Source organism: Suncus etruscus, chromosome 2 (genome assembly GCF_024139225.1).
Source record: "Suncus etruscus isolate mSunEtr1 chromosome 2, mSunEtr1.pri.cur, whole genome shotgun sequence".
NCBI lineage: Eukaryota > Metazoa > Chordata > Mammalia > Eulipotyphla > Soricidae > Suncus > Suncus etruscus.
This window is the reverse complement of record NC_064849.1, coordinates 128,706,609-128,729,987: the sequence shown is the minus strand read 5'-3', so window position 1 is coordinate 128,729,987 and position 23,379 is coordinate 128,706,609. Positions and strand designations below refer to the sequence as shown.

General features: G+C 43.3%; 1 protein-coding gene and 1 pseudogene across 1 annotated transcript in view; one reads left to right on the top strand and one right to left on the bottom strand.

Moving 5' to 3' along the window:
* MAP1B (microtubule associated protein 1B) overlaps positions 1-23,379 on the bottom strand; it is a 106,741-nt gene that overhangs the window by 5,798 nt on the left and 77,564 nt on the right. Inside the window, 5 exon segments of the mRNA XM_049768747.1 lie at positions 1,608-3,287; positions 3,290-4,802; positions 4,804-8,103; positions 15,965-16,105; positions 19,320-19,402. Of these exon segments, the coding sequence (XP_049624704.1) occupies positions 1,608-3,287; positions 3,290-4,802; positions 4,804-8,103; positions 15,965-16,105; positions 19,320-19,402 (6,717 nt within the window).
* Positions 17,666-17,774, top strand: LOC126002921 (uncharacterized; annotated as a pseudogene).

Below are 23,379 nucleotides of genomic sequence, written 5' to 3'. Positions count from 1 at the left end.
CTCAAATTGATGATATAAGACAAATAGAATGAATTCAAACCCTTAGATTGGTCTGAAGGAACAGAATAAAGAAAGCTGAGTCATACAGCTTTCAGTCCTTCAAAACCTCAGGTCTTTGTTGAGAACTGAAAACAAGAATAGATGCAGGCACAAGAGGTAGGACATTTGCCTTGCACACGCTAACCTAGGACAGAACACGGTTCGATGTCCCAGCATTCCATATGGTCTCCCAAGCCAGGAGCAATTTCTGAGCGCTAACCAGGAGTAGCCCCTGAGCATCACCAGGTGTGGCCCAAAGAGAAAAAAAAAGAATAGTTGCACTCAAAAGTCAGGGAGTCTCTACATTTTCAAATAAAATCCCAATCTGAAATGAGACCCTAAGATCAGAAAGAAATGAAACTTCAATGCTTTTCTCTCATTTTGTGTGGGTATCCACTAGTCAAATGAAATTATGGTATTTATAGGCTGATAAGAAAACAAAGCAGGTGCCAGAACAGTGGCATGGAGCGGTAAGGCCTAGGACAAACTGTGGTTCGATCCCCCGGTGTCCTATATGGTCCCCCAAGCCAGGAGTGATTTCTGAGTGCATAGCCAGGAGTAACCCCTGAGCATCACTGGGTGTGGCCTCCCAAAATAAAACAAGAAAGGAAAGAAAAGAAAAAGAAAGAAAGAGAGGGAGAGAGGAAGGAAGGAAGGAAGGAAGGAAGGAAGGAAGGAAGGAAGGAAGGAAGGAAGGACGGACGGAAGGAATGAAGCTCGGAACGAAGGAAGGAGGGAAGGGGAGAGGGAGGGAGGGAGAGTGAGGGAGGGAGTGAGGGAGGGAGGGAGGGAGGGAGGGAGGGAGGGAGGGAGGGAGGAAGGAAACAAAGCAATGCCTTTAATGAGGAGTTATCTCAAGCCTGGTGATTTCTTTTCATTAAACATTTTCTATTTAATTTTTTATTATTATTTGAGGGGCTGTGGATTGAATCCAGATCCTCATACATGCAATTAAGTGTTCTAATTCTGAGCTACATCCGCAACACAAAATTTTTGATAATATCTCTGGGAATTCCTAACCTGGGATATATTAGCTATTTGAGGGCCACACAGCTGAAACCAAAGTCAGCATAATCTTCCAGATATGCCTGCAACACACATCCTAGGTTCTGAGAATTTAGGACAAGGTAAGCCAGTTGAATAATGGAGCACACGCAAGAATAGGATCTTGCGCTAGAGAGATAGCACAGCAATAGGGTGTTTGCCTTGCATGCAGCTGACCCGAGATGCATCCAGGTTCGATTCCCAGCATCCCATATAGTCCCCCAAGCCTGCCAGGAGTGATTTCTGAGTGCAGAGCCAGGAGTAACCCTGAATACCACCGAGTGTGGCCCAAAAACTAAAAAAAAAAAAAAAAAAAAAAAGGGATCTGGTGCATGTGAGATGCTCTGATCATATACTAAGCTCTCAGTCTACAGTCCACTGAAGCCCAGAACTACATCTTGTGGCAGAAAGTAACAGTCAAGAGAAGGAAAAGTGTACCACCCCAGTACAAAGTATTCTGGCAGTGTGAAAGCTACAGGGAGGAAGAAGTATGGAAATGACAGGTTGCCTGTACTGAAACCTACCTGCTGTAGATGTCTTGACAGATTTGGACGTGGAGACATTGGTGGCATTCTTGGTCTCCTTGTCCTTTTCTTCCCCACGTGCTGCTTTGACCTCAGGGGTGGTCGAGGCTTTGGTGGCCTTCTCCACAGATTCCTTCTTCTTGGGAGAAGCCACTCTAGAAACCTTATCTAAGGACTCCTTCAAGCCCCCTGGTTTTGGAGAAGCAGCAGAAGGCTTGGACTTTCCATCACCCTTCTTGACAGGGGATGAGGACTTGGTCTTGGTCCCTGGCTTTTTGGTTTTGGTCTTCTCTTTCAGATCTTTCTTTAATGCTTTGCCCAGGTTCTGCTCTATGGCCAAGGCCTCGGGGTCCATCATGGACACATCAGGGTGGCGTGGAGAAGGGCTTCGATCTTGCAAAGGGACTGGTGGGGGATCCATGTGTTTGTAGGTGACGGTTTTATCTGTGGGGATGGTTTCAGACTCATCCTCAGAATCAATATTTGCATCGGCTGTGATGGAGGGGCACTCCTCTGTTTCAGGGGGCACATCCGAGTCTGTCTGTGAGGGGGCTGACTCACTGACAGAAGTGGGTGGTGTTTCATCACACTGCCGCCCCTGTGACTTTCCTCCTGGAGGTGGTGGGCCACCCCCGGACTGAGTGAGGGGTTTTTCTGATTCTTCAGGTCGCTCTTCACTGGCAAACCACTCGAGAGGATTGGGGTTAATGAATGATGGCGAGAGCTCGGTTTTGGGGTGCTTGTACTCACAGGAGGACACAAGGCATAAGTCAACTTCCTGGCGAGCCTCAGAGGGGGACTTCTTGTCTGCAGGGTAGCACTGGTCAGAAGTCTCGTAGGAATATGTAGATGCCTGTGGTGTATGGGTAATTTTCTCTGAGGTCTCGTAACAGTAGGTGGACATTTCAGGGGTTCGGGTAGTTTTTGTTGATTTCTCATAGGAATAGCTTTCTGACTCTGGGAAACTGGTGATTTTCTCTGTGGTCTCATAGGAGTAGCTGCAATCCCCCAAGGTGTGGGTGCCATCCTCAGTATCATCATAGCCATTGCTGATGTCATCCAGGAGCCTTCTCGTCCTCTCTGTCTTCTCATAGCTGTAGCCACTCACTTCAGGGGTCCGGATGGTCTTCTCACTTATCTCATAGGAGTATCCATCTTCATTGGGGGCGCGTGTGGTCTTCTCAGTGATCTCACAGGCATAGCCACTCTCTTCAGAAGTCTTGGAGGTGTTCTCAATGGTCTCATAAGTGTAGTCACTGCCACAAGGAGACTTGGTTCTCCCAGTCTTCTCACAGTAGTAGTTACCGGCATCAGGTGCCCTCACTGTCTTCTCATAAGACTCATAGTCGTACCCTTCCTCATCAGGAGATCTGGTGACTTTATCAGGCTTTTGATAAGCATAGTTGAAGTCGCCAGGGGTCTTCCTTCCATTGTCCTTCTCTGTGCCAGAGGTGGTGAAGTCTCGGTTCAAGGCTAGATGGTGTTGCATTGTATCAAATAACATTGAGGCACGGAAGCCATAGGGCTCTGAGGATGCTGCATCCAGGGGTGGAAGAGAGGAAGTGTGGCAAGCAGCTACATTCTCTTTAACAGCAGAGGTAGAATCAGAAAAACTAGGCGAATATAAAGGAGAGGACTCTCTGGGAGTGAGCGGAGAGATATCAGACTTGGGAGAGAGTTCTCTCCTTCCAGACTTTGCGCTTTTTCAGAGGTGAGCGAGGCATATAAGGATATATCTCGGGGAGGTACATCCTCTTCTTGGAGAGGAGAGGCTATCTGAGAAGGGGTATGTGCAGACGAGCTGGATGGAGAAGCCTCAACCTGAGATACTGAGATGAGCTCAGAAAGATCATTATCTTGGGTGTATGAAGAGGGCTCCTCCAGGGGTGGCATCTTATGTGCCAGGCTGGAGTCCTGCATGTCAGAAGGACTGTAGTCCACCTCAGTTGGCCCATTTTCAGTAATATGAAGCACACTCGCACCCACTGCAGGATGGTCTGGAGACTGTCGGCTGAAATCCATTGCCAGAGAATGCTCTGGAGATTCTTGGCCAAATTCAACAGACATAGAGGACTGTTCAGACCTGTTCAGATCTTGCACTGGGGTTCTGGATTTAGCTGTTTTAGGGGAGAAGTCTGGTGGAGAAATGGACATTGGTCTTGGACATTCTTCTTTTGATGGAGACATTTCCGTTTCTTGGAATGTAGTGGGTGTTTGCACAACGGACACTGAAAGGGAGTCATCTACTTCTGTAGAATGTGGGGAGCCCACCTCAGCATGCAGTGAAGGAGACACGTCATCTGTGGTTGGTTCTGGAAATGAGCTTGTTGCCACCGATGCAGTGGAGACAGAGGCTACACCCTCCATATGAGAGTAGGTGTCTTCTGCTACCCCCTCATCAACAGGCGTCGCTGACTTGTCTGAGACAGTGCCTTCAGAAATGGACATCTTGGTGTCCTCTTTGAAAGATCCAAACTGACTGACATCTACTTGTGTGGGTGAAACCTCTCCCCCTAACTTCCTTTCATCTAAAGCCAGTCCTGACTGAGAAGTTACAGCATTAACATCATCGGTTTTCTTTTCTTGGCCAAACTCCTCCTTTATTGGTATAAAGTCTGTGCTTTTTCCTTTCTGTTGATCTTGGAAAACACCAGTGGAATTCACATCAGAGACTGGACTTATTTGGCCTGAAAAGACTTGCTTTCCATTCTTGTCTTCAAAGGGGCTCGCCACACATCTACCAGGAGCCTTGTCATCGGCACTTAGGAAACTTTCATAGGCAGACTCTGATCCAATGAGGGGTGGGCTCCGTAAGGGAGATAAAACCTTTTCAATGGGAGACTCTGAGTCAGGCACAGGCTCATCCATGGGGCTTATGGAAGCCCTTTCATGCTCGTCTTTGGCATCATCGGACTCAAAATTCTCTGAGGCTGCGGGTGGTTTCTCATTGACTTCTGCAGGGAGTTGATTGGCTTTCTCCTCCGTGGGTGACTGGTAGTAAGGTGTGTGACCAGCACTGCCAGTCACAGACTGAGATGGAGACACAACCTCCAAGGTTTTATCTTCAGGACTAGCACAGTGCTCTTCTACCACTTCTTGGCTTACCTCAGGAGATGCTGAGATGACTTCAGCTTCTGCGGTGACTTTAATTTCATTGGGCATCAGAGAAAAGTTCACACTACGTTCACCCAGGGGGGGTCTTTTCTACGGGTGATGGAGGAGATGGACTCAGGGAAGGGCTCTTGGATGGGCTTCGCTTTTCATCAGAAAGTGTCGCAAAGGTATCCTTGGTGTTCAACATGGTGCTGCTTTTCACCTCCTTTTCCTCAGAGCAGTATGCATCTCGGAGAACAGATCTGCTGAATTTATCTTCCTCCATGGATGATGGCGGTGAAATGGTGGAGGCAGAAGCATTGTAATCCTTCCCATCAGTGGCATCTGTTTTTGACCCATCAGAGAGTCCATTGAGGGATGTAACAGCAGGTTTGGAATATTCCTGAGAATACAATGAAGATTCATATTTGGTGATGTTAGCAAATTCTTGAGAGGGTGACTCTGTCTCTTCATTGTTGGTCTCATCACTCATGACATCTCGGGGAGTAGACATCTCATCCATTGGAGTGGGTTCACTGGATATCTCAATAGTGGATTGAGTGTAGCCAGAGGTGGCAGTGAATTCTTCTGGCTGGTCTTCTCTGTTCTCTTCATCAGACGCTGTGGCTTCGCTTTCTGAGCCTCCAGGTAAAGTCTCATCGTGAATTGAAGAGGCAGGTGCTTGGGCAGGAGAATGAGCACCCCCTTGCTTGGTGGAGGTGCTCAGGAATCCATACTGGTCTTCTGCACCACTTGCCTCTGCAGCCTTGTCAACCACAGCCATAACATAATCCTCGGCTCCAACTTTTTCAGCCTCATAGTCTTCCTCTCTAACATCTTCAGCTTTGTCATCATCATCACCCTCTTCCTCTGATGGCTCAGCCTCTCCTTTCTCTACTGCCTCATCCATGTCTTCTTCCGCTCGGTCATCCCCACTGGCCACAGACTCTCTCTTCTTCTTTATGTGCACATCAGCCTCAGCCTTGGCACTCTCCTCCTCCTCCAGAAGGCTGTGCTTAGATGTGCTCACATATCCATTTTCTTCTCCATCCTCCTCAGGCTCCTCAGCCTCCTCAGTCTCTGCCTTCTCTTCATAGTCTCCTGTCTCTGAGGATTCTTCAAAACCTGCTCCTTCATCTTCAAATTTTTCAGTGTCATCTACCCTCTGCTTCTCAACTGGCTCCAGCTCCTCTGGGGTCTGCTCACATTCTCCCTCCCCTTCAGTGGTGGTGATGCCCTCATCCGGGGACTCAGCTGGACCTTTGAGGACTTCAGTCTCTTTCTGAATGACATATGCTTCGACCTGCTCCGTTTCCTTCCGCTTCTCTTCATCTTCAATCAGCTCCAATTGAGGTTTGATGTCTTTGACTACATCTACTTCCTCAGCCTTGAGCTCTTCAAAGTCTTTGGTAAGATCCTCAGGAGATGACATAAGGGACCTTTCAGCCTCAAGTTCTTTGGTAGGAGCAGGGGAGGCTGCAGCAGCTGCTGCTGCCAAGGCTGCTGTGGTGGCTGCAGCGCCAGTGGCTACAGCAGCTGCCTCTGTGGTCTTGCTTTCCTTCTTAATGACTTTAACCTTCCCCTTCTCCTTCAGCTTCCCAGCAGCCAGAGACTCTTTCTTGATAGGCTCTTCCTTCTTGGGCACTTTTGGTTTTAATGCTGCTGGCTTTTTCACTTCAGGCGTGGATGATTTCTTTGTGTCTTTAACGACTTTCTTAATCTCTTTCTTGGGTTCCTTTTCATCTTTTTTAACTTCCTTCTTCTCGTCTTTCTTCACTTCTTTCTTGGCTTCCTTCAGTGGCGTTTCCTTCTTTACCTCTTTCTTGGTTTCTTTTTTCTCTTCCTTCTTGACTTCTTTTTTGACTTCCTTTTTCACCTCTTCCTTTTTGGGTTTTTCCTCCTTCTTAACAGGGGTTTTATCCTCTTTTTTAGCCACTTCTTTCTTTGGCTTTTCTTTCTCTTCTTTCTTGTCATCTGATTTGGCTTTGATTTCTTTCTTCACTGTCTTCTCCTTGGCCACTTTGGGTTTGACATCCGTGGTGGTTTTCTCTGCACCGTCAGCTTTGCCGAGAGATTGCTCTTCTTTGCTGGCTGCCTCCTTCTCAGTACCTAGAGCCTTGGCCTCTGTTTTCATCAGCTTATCTTTTTTCACTATGACCTTTTCTTTGCTTTCTACTTTGGGGGACTTTTCCACATGATTTGTTTTAGCAACCTCAGAAGTTTCTTCCTTAGATTCCTTTCTCACAGTCTTGCTGGCCAGTGGCTTCGCAGCAGGCTTCAGGCTTTCTCGGCTGTCGGTCCTCTGTTTCAGCTTGATTTGTTTCACTACAGGACTGGCCACCTGGCCAGTAAGATCCTTCTGAGTGGCCAATGGCTGTTTTAGGAAATCTAAGTGTTTGAGCTTTTCCAGTCCTTCCAAAATGTTATACTGGCTGCTGTTTCCAGGAAACAGAACACGTATGATTTTCTCTGCAGGGTTGGCAGGATGCCACACGATCAAAGATGAGACAGAAGTTAAATAAGAAATTGGGAGATCGATTTCTTGACCATTTGGCAAGATTAGTTCGGCCTTGTCTTTGTTGGTGCCAGTCCACTGTTGCATAAAATACTGCATTTCCTTGCTGCTCTTGACAGGGTTAAGGACATACATCTCAAGTTTACCTACTCCCATCTTTTGGAAAAGAATGACAGGATCAATGGCATTGCTGACATTTCTGAATAGAGGTTCAGGTTTCATAGATAATTTGTTTAGGTACTGGAGAGTGAAACAGGCTTCTTCTATGCTCCTCTTCATCTTGATGTTTGGCTCTGGGTTTTTTAGATTTTCTGGGACATTGAGAAACACAACTCCTAAATCAGGGGAGATGAGATTTTTCATCCAGTCACTATTTGTGGTAGAGCCCTGGGACTGCTCTTCCTCCAGTTCTGCGATTTTTCGCTGCAGCATGCTGTTGATACCAGGCAAGTTGTCATCCCCAATGTGAGTGAGCAGAATGGAGTCGACTCGATCCAAGTGTCGGATGAGCTTCCAGAAGCAGGATTTTCTTTCTGATCCCCCATTGATGAGCATATTGAATCCATTCACAGCAAACAGTGCAGAATCGCCCCTGCCTCCTGGGAAAATGTAACAGCAGGGCTTAGAGAGCTTTAGGAAGCCTCCTGATGTAGGAGGTTCCAGGATATCAAAGGGTGAGGGGACTTCCACAGACTCAGAGAGATACTCGGTAAACTCAGAAAGTCCTTCCATTTCTGGCAATATTGAAGCTGAGTTGAGTTTAATATTGATGAAGTCTTGGAGATTGTGTCTGTCGAGGTTGGAGTTCTTCCAGTCCCCTTCTTCAGGACAGAACAAGGTTAAGCTGGCTTTGTTGGCAGGATGAGTGGTGCTCAGTAATTCCCCAATCTGTGATTAATAAAAGAATGGAAAGAAAACTGATTTAAGTGACTGCTATCATTGACTCTGTCCTTCCCCTATCACTAGGTATTGCAGAGATGCACAGACAGTTGCTGCATAAGTGCTTATGAGGTAGAGAGCTTCTGTTCGAACGCCCCCTACTACCTCCTACTCCTCGAACACCCCCTTTTCCACCCAACACCAAATCTGACACCATTCTGCCATCTGTTCCCACCCACAGGAACTCTAGAACTCTGTTCCAGTACTCAGCCCAATGACCATCTGGATGAACAGAGAATATGCCATAGGAGATAGGAAATACTTTAAGGATTAGCAGTAATTCAGAGGGCTAGTTGCACATTCTTTGCATGGGGAAAATCTCAGGTTTGATCCCTATCATCATATGGTTCCCTCAAACACCACCAGAGCACTACAGAGGCCCCTCCAAAATATTGAGTATTGCTTGAGTGTACTGATATGCAGAAATGAACTTCAGAAATGATTACATTATCACAGGAAAATTGTGAGCCATTTATAAAATGTTATCCTTTACTTCACAAGGTTGATAAAAAGGTCTGGCTGACACAGGAAAATTTGTTCCAATATACTTATTGTTGTCTATTCTTAGAATCTGACAGGTATAAAAGAAAAATATTTGGTAAGATTTTACTTTCCTCTGGGGAGAAGTAGTTATGGATAGTGCATTACTGCAAAAAAAAAAAAAAAAAAAAAAAAAAAGATTGGCTCTGTCATCAGCTCCCATTATTTCAAACATTAGTGTCTGATCCAACAGCTTCTCAGCAAATATAAATACTTCATTTGAAGTCATAACAATTACAGCAACTGGGTAAACACATGAGCAAGAGACTAGATTTGTCCCAAATTGGCTCATATCCAAACCCATCATCAGATGTTCTACTCATTCATAAGTCCTGCTTTATTCAGGGTAAGCCAGGGATGATGGCTAAGATCAAATCTGGCTCAGCATTTTTCAATATATTGTTTAGTACTTCCCACAAGATGGGAGCTCAGAAGAGCAAATCAAGACCTAGAGCCTGGGAAAATAGATTTGATTTCTCATTTTATGCAATAGCTGTACATTTCATGGTCTTAACTTAGTAAATAGTGAGGGTGAAACATGAGCAATTCTAGTTTTATTTTTGTTGTTAACAAAGCTCATAAATCAGCTCAGAGTTCTAACAGAAAAAAAAACTGTGACCTCAATGGCAAATGATAAAAGGAGAAAGAGAAAAAGAATTTCATTTGGTCCATGCATCCCTGAATCAGCAGATCTGAACTTTCACCCTCTACTGCAAAGAATGATTTTCAGACAGACAGACACAGACACACGCACACACACACACTCACACTCACACACACACACTCATACACACACACACACACACAATCAAAGAATAATCTTTGTATCCTAAACTCCTGGATACCAATATCTTAAGGTTACTGGTGTGTGTGTGTGTGTGTGTGTGTGTGTGTGTGCGTGTAAGGGCCATTTTTTAATTTTTTGAATCTATTTATCCTTTATATTATGTAAAGAATCATCAAATAGAAAAATAATGTCTAATTTCACTATTGCCCTCTCATTTATCTAGATTTTTTAGTATAAAAGGATTAGAATCAACGATTTTGGAAGCTAGGAAAATTGAAACAGTAAGAGACAGTAAGATTATTTTCTGATCAAACAAAGTGAAGATGAGCACCAAAATGGGTTCCAAAATCAAAAGTGACCCCATGACACAGCTCCTCATTACTATCAATCCTAATATATATCACCAATATATATAACCAGTATCTCTCTCTCTCTATCTATCTATCTATCTATTGGTTTTTAGGCCACAACTGGCAGCATTTAAGGAGTTACTCCTGGTTCTACACTCAGAAATCACTCCTGGCAGTCTTGCGGAAACCAAATGGGATGTCAGAGATAGAACCCAGCATGCAAGCCCTCCATGCTGTGCTATTGCTCTGGCCTCAAACTGCTGGATATTTTAAGAGAAATAAACTTTTAATTAAGTTTAGTCATTTACATATTTGAAAATTTGCCCTAAAAGCATGGCACAAAGGGTAGGCAATAGTCAATCACTATCTCTTTTTAGGTGATATTTGCAATCACTAAATTCAAGGAGAAGTTCAAGGTAAAATAACTTGAAAACTACACCTGCATACTTTTTACTTTCACCAGACCCACAAAGCTCCTATAAATTGAAGGTTAAAAGCCAAAAAGAAAATACAGGTGTGGGGCCGGAGAGATAGCATATCAGTAGGGCATTTGCTTTGCATGAGTCCAACCCAGGACAGACTCAGTTCGATTCCCAGCATCCCATGTGGTCCCCCAGCCTGCCAGGGGTAATTTCTGAGTACAGAACCAGGAGTAACCCCTGAGCACCGCTGAGTGTGGCCCAAAAATCAACCAATCAATCAATCAATCAATCAATAAAGTTTAAAAAATACAGATGAACAGAATTCTGTACCAGGGATGTTCTAGGAAAAGCAAATAAAAGTCATAGCTATAGACAAAATACTGTGTTTTATACGTGCTCAGTTCAATGTGGCAGTCAAAATGTCCTCAATTAATGAAAAAAAGGAAGAGGAGCCAACCAAGAGAATAGGCGAAGAAACCTGTGATGAGATCTTAGTCTTGGCTAACTAACACTGAGGCTACCTTTCAAAGAGTTTGGAAATCACCATCATAGTGAATGCAGGTTGTTAGAGTACATTGTACTCAACCCCTGAATAGCAGAAAGCTCATCTATCATATCTTTGTTTAGAGAGCACATTGTTGGGCTCAATGGTATTTGCTAAACTACACTGATCTCAAAAAATTCAACACAGCTCTCTGCCCCCCGTGACACTCAAGGAAGTGACTGGAGCTTCCATTCATTCTCCTGCACACTGCCTGCTGTTGCCCCTCCCCTGTTCTCTTCGACACAGATGGGAAGCATGACTGGAAGATTCTCAGGGCAGACAGTCTTTTTTTTCCCCCTTTTCTCTATCTAATTAAATGCAGGCATGCTGGAAGAGGAAGGAAGAGACAGGAAATAAATGACTTAACTTCAGATGATGTTAATGAAATAAGATTTAAATTTATCAACTATGGTCAACCTAACTACATTTCCTTTTTTGATTAGGTTTCTTGCTTGTCTATTAAGGAAGCAGAATGGACAGCATATCTCTGGGTTTTAGTAAGACATTTAACAGGATCTCTGAACACTGTGATAGCAGAATTAGGTGGATTTGTAGCCAACCATGAAAATGTTGCTGCTGAGTGTCAATCTGTGGCAGTCTGTGGAGGGCTGCATTGAAGCTCATTAATATCCTGCTTACTATTGACTTGGATGAACATTGTGAAGATGTATTTATAAAAATCTGTAGATGGCGGGGCCGAAGACATAGCATGGAGGAAAGGCGTTTCCCTTGCATGCAAAAGGATGGTGGTTCAAATCCCGGCATCCCATATGGTCCGCCAAGCCTGCCAGGAGTGATTCTGAGCATAAAGCCAGGAGTAACCCCTGAGTGCTGCCGGGTGTGACCCAAAAACAAAAAACAAAAAAATATCTGTAGATAGCATAAAACTGCAAAAATGCAGGATGGCACAATTAAGACATTTACAAAAGCTGTTGACACTGGGTTGATAATGCCAAAGTCAACTCCAACAGAATGACATGCTAATGGACTAAGATTACAGTCCAATAAACCATCTGAGTAAGTTTTGGGAGGGAAGATGTGACTAACAGCAACCAGAGAAAGGACTCAGAGAATGAAGTGAAGTCAGTCAAATGGGTCTGTCTTAAAGTGAAAGGAGCTACAACGCCAAGATTTTGCACTAGTATGGTCCCCTCCCATTAACTGTGCATTAATAAATTGGTTTTAATTTTTTTAAAGGGAACCCCTCACTTGCAAAAATTATATAGCTCCTCAAAGCCTACTTATCTGTCCACTGACATTATATTGTAGATAGTAAAAGTCAAAAGTTACTTTGAGACATATTTAATAGAAGATTACAATAAAAACCATAGAAGTATGATGCTTACAATCCTAACTAAACAGTGTGGTATCCATTGTGTGGAACCCTGACACCATAGACAAAAGGAACAAAGGCAAAGGGAAACAAATCTTGTTGGTTTCTTCTCCTGGATCTTAACCTCTAAATGGGCCTTTTTTTTCTTCTAAGACATTTTTCTCTGTATCTCTACATTTTTTCCTGGTGCTAATGCAATTAAAACCTCCAGCCAACTTTTAGCATCCTATGTTCTGGACTCAAAAACCCAACAAGACACAAAGGCATGATTAAGAATTAACTTAAAAAAAAAAAAAGAGGGGCCGGGCGGTGGCGCTGGAGGTAAGGTGCCTGCCTTACCTGCGCTAGCCTAGGAGACGGACCGCGGTTCGATCCCCCGGCGTCCCATATGGTCCCCCAAGCCAGGAGCGACTTCTGAGCGCATAGCCAGGAGTAACCCCTGAGCGTTACCGGGTGTGGCCCAAAAACCAAAAAAAAAAAAAAAAAAAAAAAGAATTAACTGAATTTCTCCATATTCTGCCTGCACCTCATTCATGCTAAGGGAACAAGTGCAAAGGACAGTGACAAGGGATTGAAATTATCTTTAGTATCTTGCTTTATAAAACAAACTAACACAAAAAACAGTGGTAGAGCTGAGAAGAAGTAACAGAGGAGGAAAATGGTAGCTTGGTAAAAGGAATAGGTAGAAAAAGGATACACAATTCCATCCTTGAAGGTCCAATCTTTTTCCCCATTAAAAAAATAAGGAAAAGCTTTGTAACAGAGAAACTGAAAATGTCCTGAGGAACTGGTAACTATTATTCTCACATTTCAGGAAGGGATGGCTAGTAAGTTATGGTTTGAGCTATATATAAGATCTGATTTTGTAGTTGACCTCCAATACAAAGGCTTCTAACTCTGGAATTCAGAGTGCATAGATAATTCTATTTCTTAGTCCACTTAGTTTTTCAGTTGTCCTGGGGGACAGTATCAACCCCCCTATTATATTTATGGTATATCCAGAGAAAAAAATAATGTCTCAGGATCTAAGGAAAAAGTGTGTAAATTCCCTTTGCTGCTGAGTCATTCTGTAAGCTTCTTTTCCAATGCAATAATAGCAGTCATAGTTCTGAAAGGCTGTACTTAGAGCAAGGGGCAGAATAAAGGAGCTATGGCAAGTGTATTTACATAGTATTAGGGAAAATAAATGTATACAGTGTTAGGGAGAAATGCATGTACACAACCAAAGTTGACTCTCTAATACTATATGGCCTTGATTTTTCATTTTTGGCCATATCTTACTCTACTCAGGGAACCCTATGCCATGCAGAGCTACTGAACCGAGGTTGGCTTATGCAAGGCAAATGCCTTATTATTGTAGTAACAGTACTTTCTCCAAAGCACTGGGATAGGAGTCCTGGGGTAGGCAGAAATAATGAACAAGTATCTGGACTTGGCACCCATCTGAGTATAATGAAGATTTGAGCCCTTCAGCACCCACCCTCAGCATTCACCTTTACACAGAGCCCACTTTCTCAGCTATGATCATTTCTCTCCTGTAATTATCATAAATGCCTAATATATGCACATTCTACTTCTATGGGCTAGTAAAAATAATTCCTTTTTTATTAATTGCAAAAAATACTTTTAATGCTGTGCCTTATTTACAGACAGGGATTATGCTTTGGGGTTTCAAATAAATGAACCTCCTATGTGATACCTCCAAGTACAAAACCTTCTACTGCCAAAAGATAAACCAGTGATGATATGGGGTAGAAGCCAGTGCTTGGTAGTGATGGGCAGTCCTATGCAGGAATGCAGGAGAGTCCTCTAAACAGCAAGGCATGGAACTGGATAGTTCTGTCCCTGTGTCATGTGGCTGCTTCCAGGCAGATCTTACTTGGGTCTTACTTGGTCATTCTTCCTTACTTGGGCAAGGTGTGCTGGATGTGCTACTGTGTGTGTGTGTGTGTGTGTGTGTGTGTGTGTGTGTGTGTGTGTATGTGCAAGCGTGCATGCCACCCCACAACTGTCTATGAGTATAACAGAGTTCCAACCTGGGCATTTCAAAGCACGTGAACTGAGATTCTCTGGGGCCTTCATTAGATGCGGGGGCAAGATAGGAAACAAACAGCTTGAGGTCTCATTAGTCTTGGAAAAAGACAGGTCACAAGTTATCAGTGAGCTTTGGAAAATGACAGAGCCAAAGTCTTCCTTCTTTAGAGGTGATGATCTCTGGGACCCCCCCTTCTTGCTGTGGGATGCAAGAACCAATTGACATCACTTCTAAAAGCTGGGACACTATAGGAAAGGTTTTCAGTGGTGGAGCCCCTCAAGCCCATCTCACAGGCTGCAGAGCAGCTCTGGGTAATGTCATTTGAATATTCTTTCCACAGAAACCTCCAGGTAAGCTACAGAAGCTGGGCAGCAGCATTACAGATTGTGCCTCTGATGCATACCCCACAGAGCCCTAGATCTGAGAAGCAGCGCTAAGGCAGATGAAATGCAGAGACAGATGCCCCATGCAGCACCTGCAAGGCCAGGGCTACCCTCCTTATAAATTGAGGAAAGAATTTTAAATAGACACAGAACAGCCCTGTTTGTACTGCCTCTCAACCTGGTCCTTTAGAAATTTGTTCTCAGCTAAGGGCAGCTCCATCCACTCTGGGGCAGCCCCAGACAGTCCCTATAAAGGAACCAAATTAAAGAGGAGTAGTATTTTCTAAAGAGGAGCTTATCCTATCCAGGCTAAATTCTTAAGCAGAAATAACCACATTAAATTCTACAATCTACTTTTACCAAATGCCACAAACATACAGTTTCTAGTACTTCACAGGTATCCTACTCCTTGAATAAGATCTCTGTGAAAAACATGAATAATCCAGCTTACATTTGGGTACTTTGCTTAAACTTAACCTTTTGGGGTTAACTTAAACTAATATGCATGTGCATGGAAATGTAAAAAAGTACTTTGCCTTCAATGTTTAAGGAGTTACGTAAGTGTTAAGTCTTTAGATTACGTTGTGTGCTGCTAAGAAATATTATGTAATCTGGGGACTTGAGGGACAAAGCAATTGTACATAGGTTCTGTTTTATTTTTCTTAATGTTCTTTGTCTGACAGTTCAAAGTTAAGATATCAGCAATAGGACTACTGAGAATTCTGTTTATGGGTGATTGTCCTTCCACTGTAACTTTACCTTGTCCTCTTTCTTTGCATCTTTGTTCTCATAATTAAAAATAAAAATTAATAAAAAAAAGAACTAAAAAAAATAAAAAAGATTTGGATACTTTGATCCTCTTTTCCTTGGGTTATCAGAGTGCCCACACTCTTCCATCCCTCCCTTTTCTCAAGCCCTCTTTCTTGGATTATTCAAATAGCCCAAGTTCAAATCCTAGAAGAAGGCATTCAAATAAAGAGAAATCAGAAATAATTAGACCAGGAAAAATAAGCACAAGATTGAAAGAAATCACAGTAATTAAATCTTAGCAGAAGTCCAAAAGACCTTTCGGGCTATTCTTTCAGAAAACAGGAAACCTTGGTTTTCTTTTGGGCTCTGTTATTTCAACTTCTCCATTATTTTTGCCATCTGGAAAACATTGGCTATTCCAACCCTCCTTCCATCTGCATTACAGACCCATTAAGAATGGTTCCAATTAATTTTAGATGAATGTTCTACATTCTTTTGCTGCTGAGCCACAGAATGAAAATACCGTTGGATCACAGGGCTTTGCTCTTTTCAAAGGAGGCGTGACATTCCCTTCCTATCTCCCTGAAGGGCTTTCAAAGTTTAGCCTAGAGTTACAGCCATGACCAGGCCCCTTGTTAAGCTAGGTATTCCCAGACAGGAACTCACCTCTTGATCAGTGAAAATCTCAATGAAGTTCTGGAAGGAGAAAGAGCCGGACTGGAGAATGAGTTCTCCAGTATTTTCAAAGCACTGGCCTGTCAGCACAAGCAGCTTGTGCCGGGCAGCATCTGTGATCATTAAGCGAACCTAGAAGAAAGCAGAAGGTGCAGGACATGAATCACAGGCACCTCAGTCCCAAGACCAGTTTTTGCGACATGTGACGTTTATCACCAATGAACCTCTGCACTGGTTCATTTCCCCTAGAGAGTCAGATAAGCTGCTGTGGTCATCAGGTCACCCTGCAAGCCACTGTTCACACTTGGCTACAACTGAGATAGCACCAGTAGTTGGCTTTCTCCCTTTGGTTCTCTTATCTAGTTCAAAGAAGTTTCCACAGCTGGCAGTCATGGGTTCTATTACTGAATCCACAGCCGAGATTCCTGGATATCACATAGGCTGAGCCATGAGGTACAGTCCAGGTCCCCCAGTTTATCAGGAAAGACAGGTTTCCAGGTGGAGTACCAAACCAGCTCCTCTCAACTAGGATTGAATCCCTCTTTCCAAGTCATATACCTACCACATAGCTTCATGTTCAATCTCCAGTAAAATCAGCAAGGGGCCTTGGAGAGAAACAAAGATTCCCCTTGAATGGGCAACTTTTACATAGTCTTATACATGACTCACACTGCACAATGTAGTGAACTTTTAATGGCAGAAAGCCAACTTGGCCTGCCACAGAAACACCAATCTACGTTAGCACTAAGATCTTTCTTATGGGCCTAATTCAGTCAACCCAAATTGAGTACTGGCCATTAGGCTAGATCAGGGGAAGATAGAAGAATAGACACACGATCCTTTCACTGCCCCACCATCTGATCAAGGAATAACACATGTTCCAAAGAAACTGTTACAACACCATCTCCTGCACAGAGAATCTAGGTTCCTTACATACTGTAAACTATGTTTTCCTGTTCTGTTTCTCACAACTGTTCCAGGTACCCTGTCTGGAGGAACAGCAACCCTCCAACTTTATTTTGGTTGTACTAACTTTCTACTTCTGTGAGTCATAGGGAGAGTAGTAGGCCTAAAGAGATTGTCAAAGAGTCCTGCTGATCTGAAACAGGAAGAAATGATTGCTTGTTGGAGCAAAACAAGTTCCATAATGAGAGTCTATTAGCAAAACAGCTCAAAAGCCCATCATCTGATGAACAGATAAACATGTGATCCCTCCAAACAAGAGAATAGTATTCAGCCACTAAAGAGGAATGAAGTCCTGATTTAAGTTAAAATACAGGAAACATTATACTAAATGAATAAGCTAGACACAGAGGACTGCCCTATTATATGATTCCATGATCTGAAAAATAGGCAAATAAGTGAATCCACAGAGGCAAAACAAAGTTAATTGGTTGTTGCCAGAGGCTGCAAGAGTAAAAAGCAACCACAAATTACAGATCATCTTGGAGGATGACAGGTTCTAGAATTGGTGAGGATAGCTAAACAACTTTGTGACTGTACTTAAAACTTAGAGTTAGAAAGATCACACAGTGGGTAAAGTGCTTGCCTTGCATGGAGCTGAGCCAGGTTTGGTTCCTGGCACCTCATATGTTCCCTGGCCACAACTAGGAGTGATCTCTGAGCACAGAGCCAAAAGTAAGGTCTGAGCTCAACAGGATATGGCCCAAATAAAAAAAAAAAAAAAAAAACGTCTATGGCCATACCACCCTGAACGCGCCTGATCTCAGAAGCTAATCATGGTCGGGCCTGGTTAGTACTTGGATGGGAGACCGCCTCGGAATACTGGGTGCTGTAGGCTTAAAAACAAACAAACAAACAAACAAACAAAAAACAAAAACAAAACCCCTAAAACTCATAAATTTTTATTGAAGGATGGGTTTCATGGTATGTAAATCATATCTTTATTTTCCAAAAACAGGCTATAATCACAGATCTTCCCCATTTATGGGCAGAAGCAACAATAGGGCCTTTAAGGACTGCTAGGGCCAAGAAGCATCTCCGGCTGTGTGGTACTGTCCTGTAAGAGAAGCAGCAGAAAGATGGCAAGTCCACAACTCTGTCCTGAGTGACCTGGCTCTGGCTTTAGCCAGGTGCTTATCTTTCAGAGGCTCTGAAATTCAGACACACATTGAGGATTATGCTTCACAGATAATGAGAGATTTACCAACTAAGGATAACTGGTGAGCCTTTGTCAAACAAGCTTCTTGGTGCCAATTTTTCTAATTGCAGTTATTACCCCTGGGTCTGAGACATATTCCTTATGTTTTAGTAAAGTAGAGCAGTTTTACTACAGAAGTATGCAAGAGGTGAGATAAGAGGGAACCCAGAAAGTCAAAGAATGATCTGCCTCAATGGGAAGCACCTCTGGGCCCCATCATGTATGTGATCAGAGCCATTTCACAGAGACCCTACAGCACAGTGCCACTCACTGACAGGAGGGTAGGAGGGTCAGTGGAAACCAACATTTTGTGGGGCTCAAAACTGGGGTAGTAACTCCACTGCAGTGATCGTGGGGAGAAAGCAATTTCATGATCTCATTTACCCAAGGATCCTCCCTGGCAACAATTATTTTCTTTTTCTTTCTTTTGTTTTTGTTTGTTTGTTTGTTTGTTTAAGGAAAGCAAGATTATTCAAGAAATAAAAGGAGGGAAAGAGAGAAACACATTCTATTTCCAGTGGAAAAAGCAGGGATATGCAAGTCATTTCCCCAAAATGGAGAAATGCACCCTAAAATAAGAAAGTCCACAACCTAGGGGGAGATATAGGCAAATGTGCTAACAATTTCACTTGATGGTAAGAATACTGATAATAGCAAGATTCAACATTTACATTTCACTGTTTTGTTCTAAGCACTTGCTATTTCTAAGCAGAACATTTCACAGATAGGGAAACTGGGCCAAGAACAAGAACTTTCTTGTAGAGGCCACCTGGCTAATCAGTGACAGCATTTTAGCCCACCTGACCTCTCAGTTGTGCTCCTGCCCTCAAGGTGGGCTCTGATGGAGGGTTGCATGGAGATGGCAATCTCCAAACACGAGTCTCCTCTTTGCCCAAGGCTGAGCCTCAAAATCTCTATCTTCCCCACTGAATCACAGTCACCTCAAGCCCACTGCTATGCGCCCACATGTACCCCAGATTTCACAGTCCCTGTTTTGACAAAACAGTAGTTTCTAGCTGATGTCCTGGGGAGTGGACTACAGTTGCAGACAGCCAACCATTCTCTGGGGGGAAAGGAAGCCTTCTTGCACCCCAAACCTGCTCTCCTCTTCTCTTTCCCCCATTTGCCCAATCTCCAAAGAGCTGGGTCTCTGCTCGTGGTGTGGGGTACAGTGGTGAGGCTTACCTCGGTGCTGACTGCTTCATCAGACGGGTTGATCAGGACCACGGTTTCTAAGACATCACTACGGTGGTGAAGGATCTTTTGTCCTGCAGGCATAAAATACAAACAAAAAAGGAGCCCTTTAGCTTTTCCGAATAAGATCAGTCCTGCCTGCTTTGGAGACTGCAGAGGCAGATCTGCCCCTGATGTGGGCCCCTCACCCAGATTGTCCACATGCTCTTGGGAAACGCAACTGGGTTAGGAAACAGGAGCAAAGTGGGGCTCCTCGCTCTCTCACAACCCTCTGGTTTTCAGGGTCGATCCCCAGGCGGCCTCTGAGCATTAATGGCGGCTTCCATCTGAGACAGGGGTGGATGCCAGGAAAACTCGGCAGGGCTCTTGACATTTCCTTTCTCATGGTAATTGGGGATGTTTCTCCCTATCAGCCTTTCTTCTGGTGAGAACGCTGCCGAGATTAATTAGGAGCCTTATTGTAAAATGAATGACATCCAGAAACCCTGGCTAACAATTAGCCCCCCAACCAGAATGGCTGTCTGAGGCGGGCTTACAGTCTGTTGGGGTATCCATTAATTAGTTCACTTGCTCATGGAAAAGTGGAGAATGAAAAATGGGGAACAACTCTCCCACTAGATGAGTGAGCAAACTGCCCCTAAGGACAAGCAAAATTGACGGAGAACATTACAACATTGTAGGATGAGAAAGGTCTGAACAGTGCTCCTTGCCCATAACTTCTGACAATTTTATGTGTTTTTAAGTGTAAGGGATACACTGTGGTTGAAACCACTCAGTCTGAAGTAGATGGAAGCCTCTAGTTGACCTGCTACCAAGTTCATCCTTCCAGGATGAGGAGATGGAAGTGATTAAGTGCATGTGTGATTGAAGCAAGTTAAGTTCTGCAAACTGATTTCAGGCAGAGAAAAGGGTTGTGTGGGAGAATAGGTATATCTGTAGTGGCTGGAAAGATAGCACACAGCAGTAGGGTGTCTGCCTTGCAAGTAGCTGAACCAGGACGGGTATCAGTTCTAATTGCAGCATCCCATATGGTCCCCCATGCCTGCCAGAAGCAATTTCTGAGTACAGAGCCAGAAGTAACCCCTGAGTGCCACTGAGTGTGATCCCCCCCGCCAAAAAAAACAAAAAACAAACAAAAAAATTCCACAAATATATCTGCTACATGAAAATAACTAGAACTTGGGGGATAAGTGGAATTGGAATAGGGGTTGGAGAAATAGTATAGTAGGAAAGGCATTTGCCTTGCATGTGGCTGACCTGTGTTGATCCCCAGCATCCTCTATGGAACCCCAAGCACTGCCAGTAATTCCTGGGTACAGAGTTAGGAGTAACCCCTGAGCATCATGGTGTGGCCCCCCAAAAGCAAACAAACAAAATAAGGGCAAGTGAATCGGGATATGAAGGAGATACACACTAAAGGAGAAAATGCCAACTGGAGAGACTGACCAATAAGCAACTTTCAGGGAAAAGTGGGAGGTTGTTCAAAAAGTAAAACTCAAATTATTATGTGACCTGACCATTCCAGAACTAGAAAAATTGAAAGTGGGGAATCAAGTGGTATTTAGAAGCCAATATTGATTGCAAGATTGCTCACAATAGCCCAAAACAGAGAGACAACCTAAGTGTTCCTCTAGAGTTGGATAAAAAAACATAGTATGTCATACAAGGAACTATTATCCTGCTATAAAGATGGAAGATGTTTGCATGTTGCAAAATGAACACACCCTAAAAAAATCACTGTAAGTTAAATAAGCCAGATACATATAAGTTATTGTGTGTATGTACCATCATTCCATTTACAGGAAATCTCTTCAGCAGGTAATTTCACAAAGTTAGAAATATTAGAGGGGTGGTTGCACAATATCATGAACATCCCTGAAATACACATTTAAAAACATAGTAAAAATGTTAAGTGATCTGGTATCTACATTTATCACAACATTAACATTTCTATAATGAAATGTGGCAACAACTTTTGGTCATGTGTTTTGGTTTGTTTGGGATTTCATTGTTTGTTTTTTTGAACCATACCCAGTGATGCTCAGAGGTTATTCCTGGCTCTGCACTTAGGAATCACTCCTGGTGGCCTTGGGATATGAGGGTTCAAATTCAGGCTGGTCAAATGCAAGGCAAGTGCCCTACTGCTGGACTATTTCTCCAGTCCCAGCATTATCCCACTCATTTAAATAAGTGAATTGTATGGCATGCAAATTGTACCTTCATTAAGAGACTGAAAAAAAAAGAAAGTGGTGTGGGGTAAATTAAGGATGTTTTTCTTTATATCCATCCCCAGGGACCAGAGTTTTACAAAAACAACATGTTGAAATACCATCCTTTGCCATTAGTAAGCCCATTCTTTGTTGTCTTTTCTTTCTTAACAGTGAATATTTAACACTAAACCCCATTGGTATATGAGAAGGAAATCCAAAATAAACACCATAGGACAGCCATTGGTCTAAACACTTCACATAGATCTTCTTTTATCCCCCAATCCCTGGCATAAGTACTGGGAATGTTCCCTTTTCCTATGAAGGATAATAAAAACTAGAAAAGAGAGCTGATGGCCCAGTGTCACACAACTAGCAAAGAGTCAGCCAGAATCTGACTGGCTGTAGAGTTCTGTATTTCACTGTTCACAGGTGCTAGTATTTAAATCCAGAATTGGGGGGCGGGGGGATAAAGTATTGACACTAAGAGAAAATCCAGGGGACTGAAAACAAGAGATGTGTTTACAGTTGAAAGAGGCTAGAAAGTATTAGGAAAAAGAAACTGACAAAAACACAACAGGGCAGAGTGGGCAGAACATCACCTTAAAGATGAAAAAAGTAAGAGAAGGTGTTTCCATATGCAAAAAAAAAAAATAAAGAAACATTGCACATTTGCTTGGAGTAAGCAAACGGTTGTGTCTCAAAGACAGAAACATTCAAACAAACCATAAGAAAGAATGTTTGTTAACTATGAATGCTACAGACTGCAATTTTTGAACATTGATTTTGCTTTAGTTGGTCTTGCTTTTGACAAATATGTTTAAAACTTAAAGCAAGGAAACATCAAATGGAAGAAGACAATGAGAAGATAATAACTGGGTAAAAGAAAAAAACAGAAAACCATTCTTGGGGCCAAAGGTGGGGCATTTGCTGTGCATGAAGCTGACCTGGATTCGATCCCAAGCATCCTATATAATCCCCCAAACCTGCCAAGAGTGATTTCTGAGTGCAGAGCCAGGAGTAACCCCTGAGTGCTGCTGGCTGTAACCCAAAAACCAAAAAGCAAACAAAAAAAGTTCTAAGTTTTTCCATGATTTCTTTTTTGTTTGTTTGTTTGTTTTTGTTTTGGGGCCACACCTGATGACACTCAGTGGTTACTCCTGGCTATGCACTCAGAAATTGCTCCTGGCTTGGGGGACCATATTGGACGCAGGGAACCTAACCGAGCTCCATCCTGGATCAACTGTGTGCAAGGCAAACACGCTACCGCTGCACTATTGCTCTGGCCCCTCGTGACTTCTTTAAAAGGAAGACTCTAAGAGATTCAAAAGGACTAAGATGAGCTAATAATGGACATTATATGTTCAGGTCTGGCTATATTAGTCATGACCATACTTTTCAGGGATCCACAAAAGTAATGCTGGATACAAAAATAACCAGGTAACCTCTCATCCTCATGAGATGGTAAAGGAATCAGGTTTCCCCTCTTTCCTGAGGGGTCTGTATAATGTCCCTCACTAAGGACCTTCCAAAAGGCATCCTTAAGCAACAGCAATGTGCAGCCTGAATGGTTCTGGTTTGGATTTTAATTTTTTCTGTTTGCCCATATAAACTTGCAAAGCAGACATTCAACTACTAAATTCTGTCAGCCTGAGTACTAATTCACCCAGATGGGCAGTGAGGCACTCCCTGGAGAGGGATTCTCCTATCATTCCCTACCATCATGACAATGCTTGTCATGATTTGCAAACAAAACTCATAACATGACAGCAGCCGTTTACCTTGACTCCTTCCCAGCCAACTTTCAAACTTGTTTGCCCAGGAATTCAACTAAGGCCGTTTCT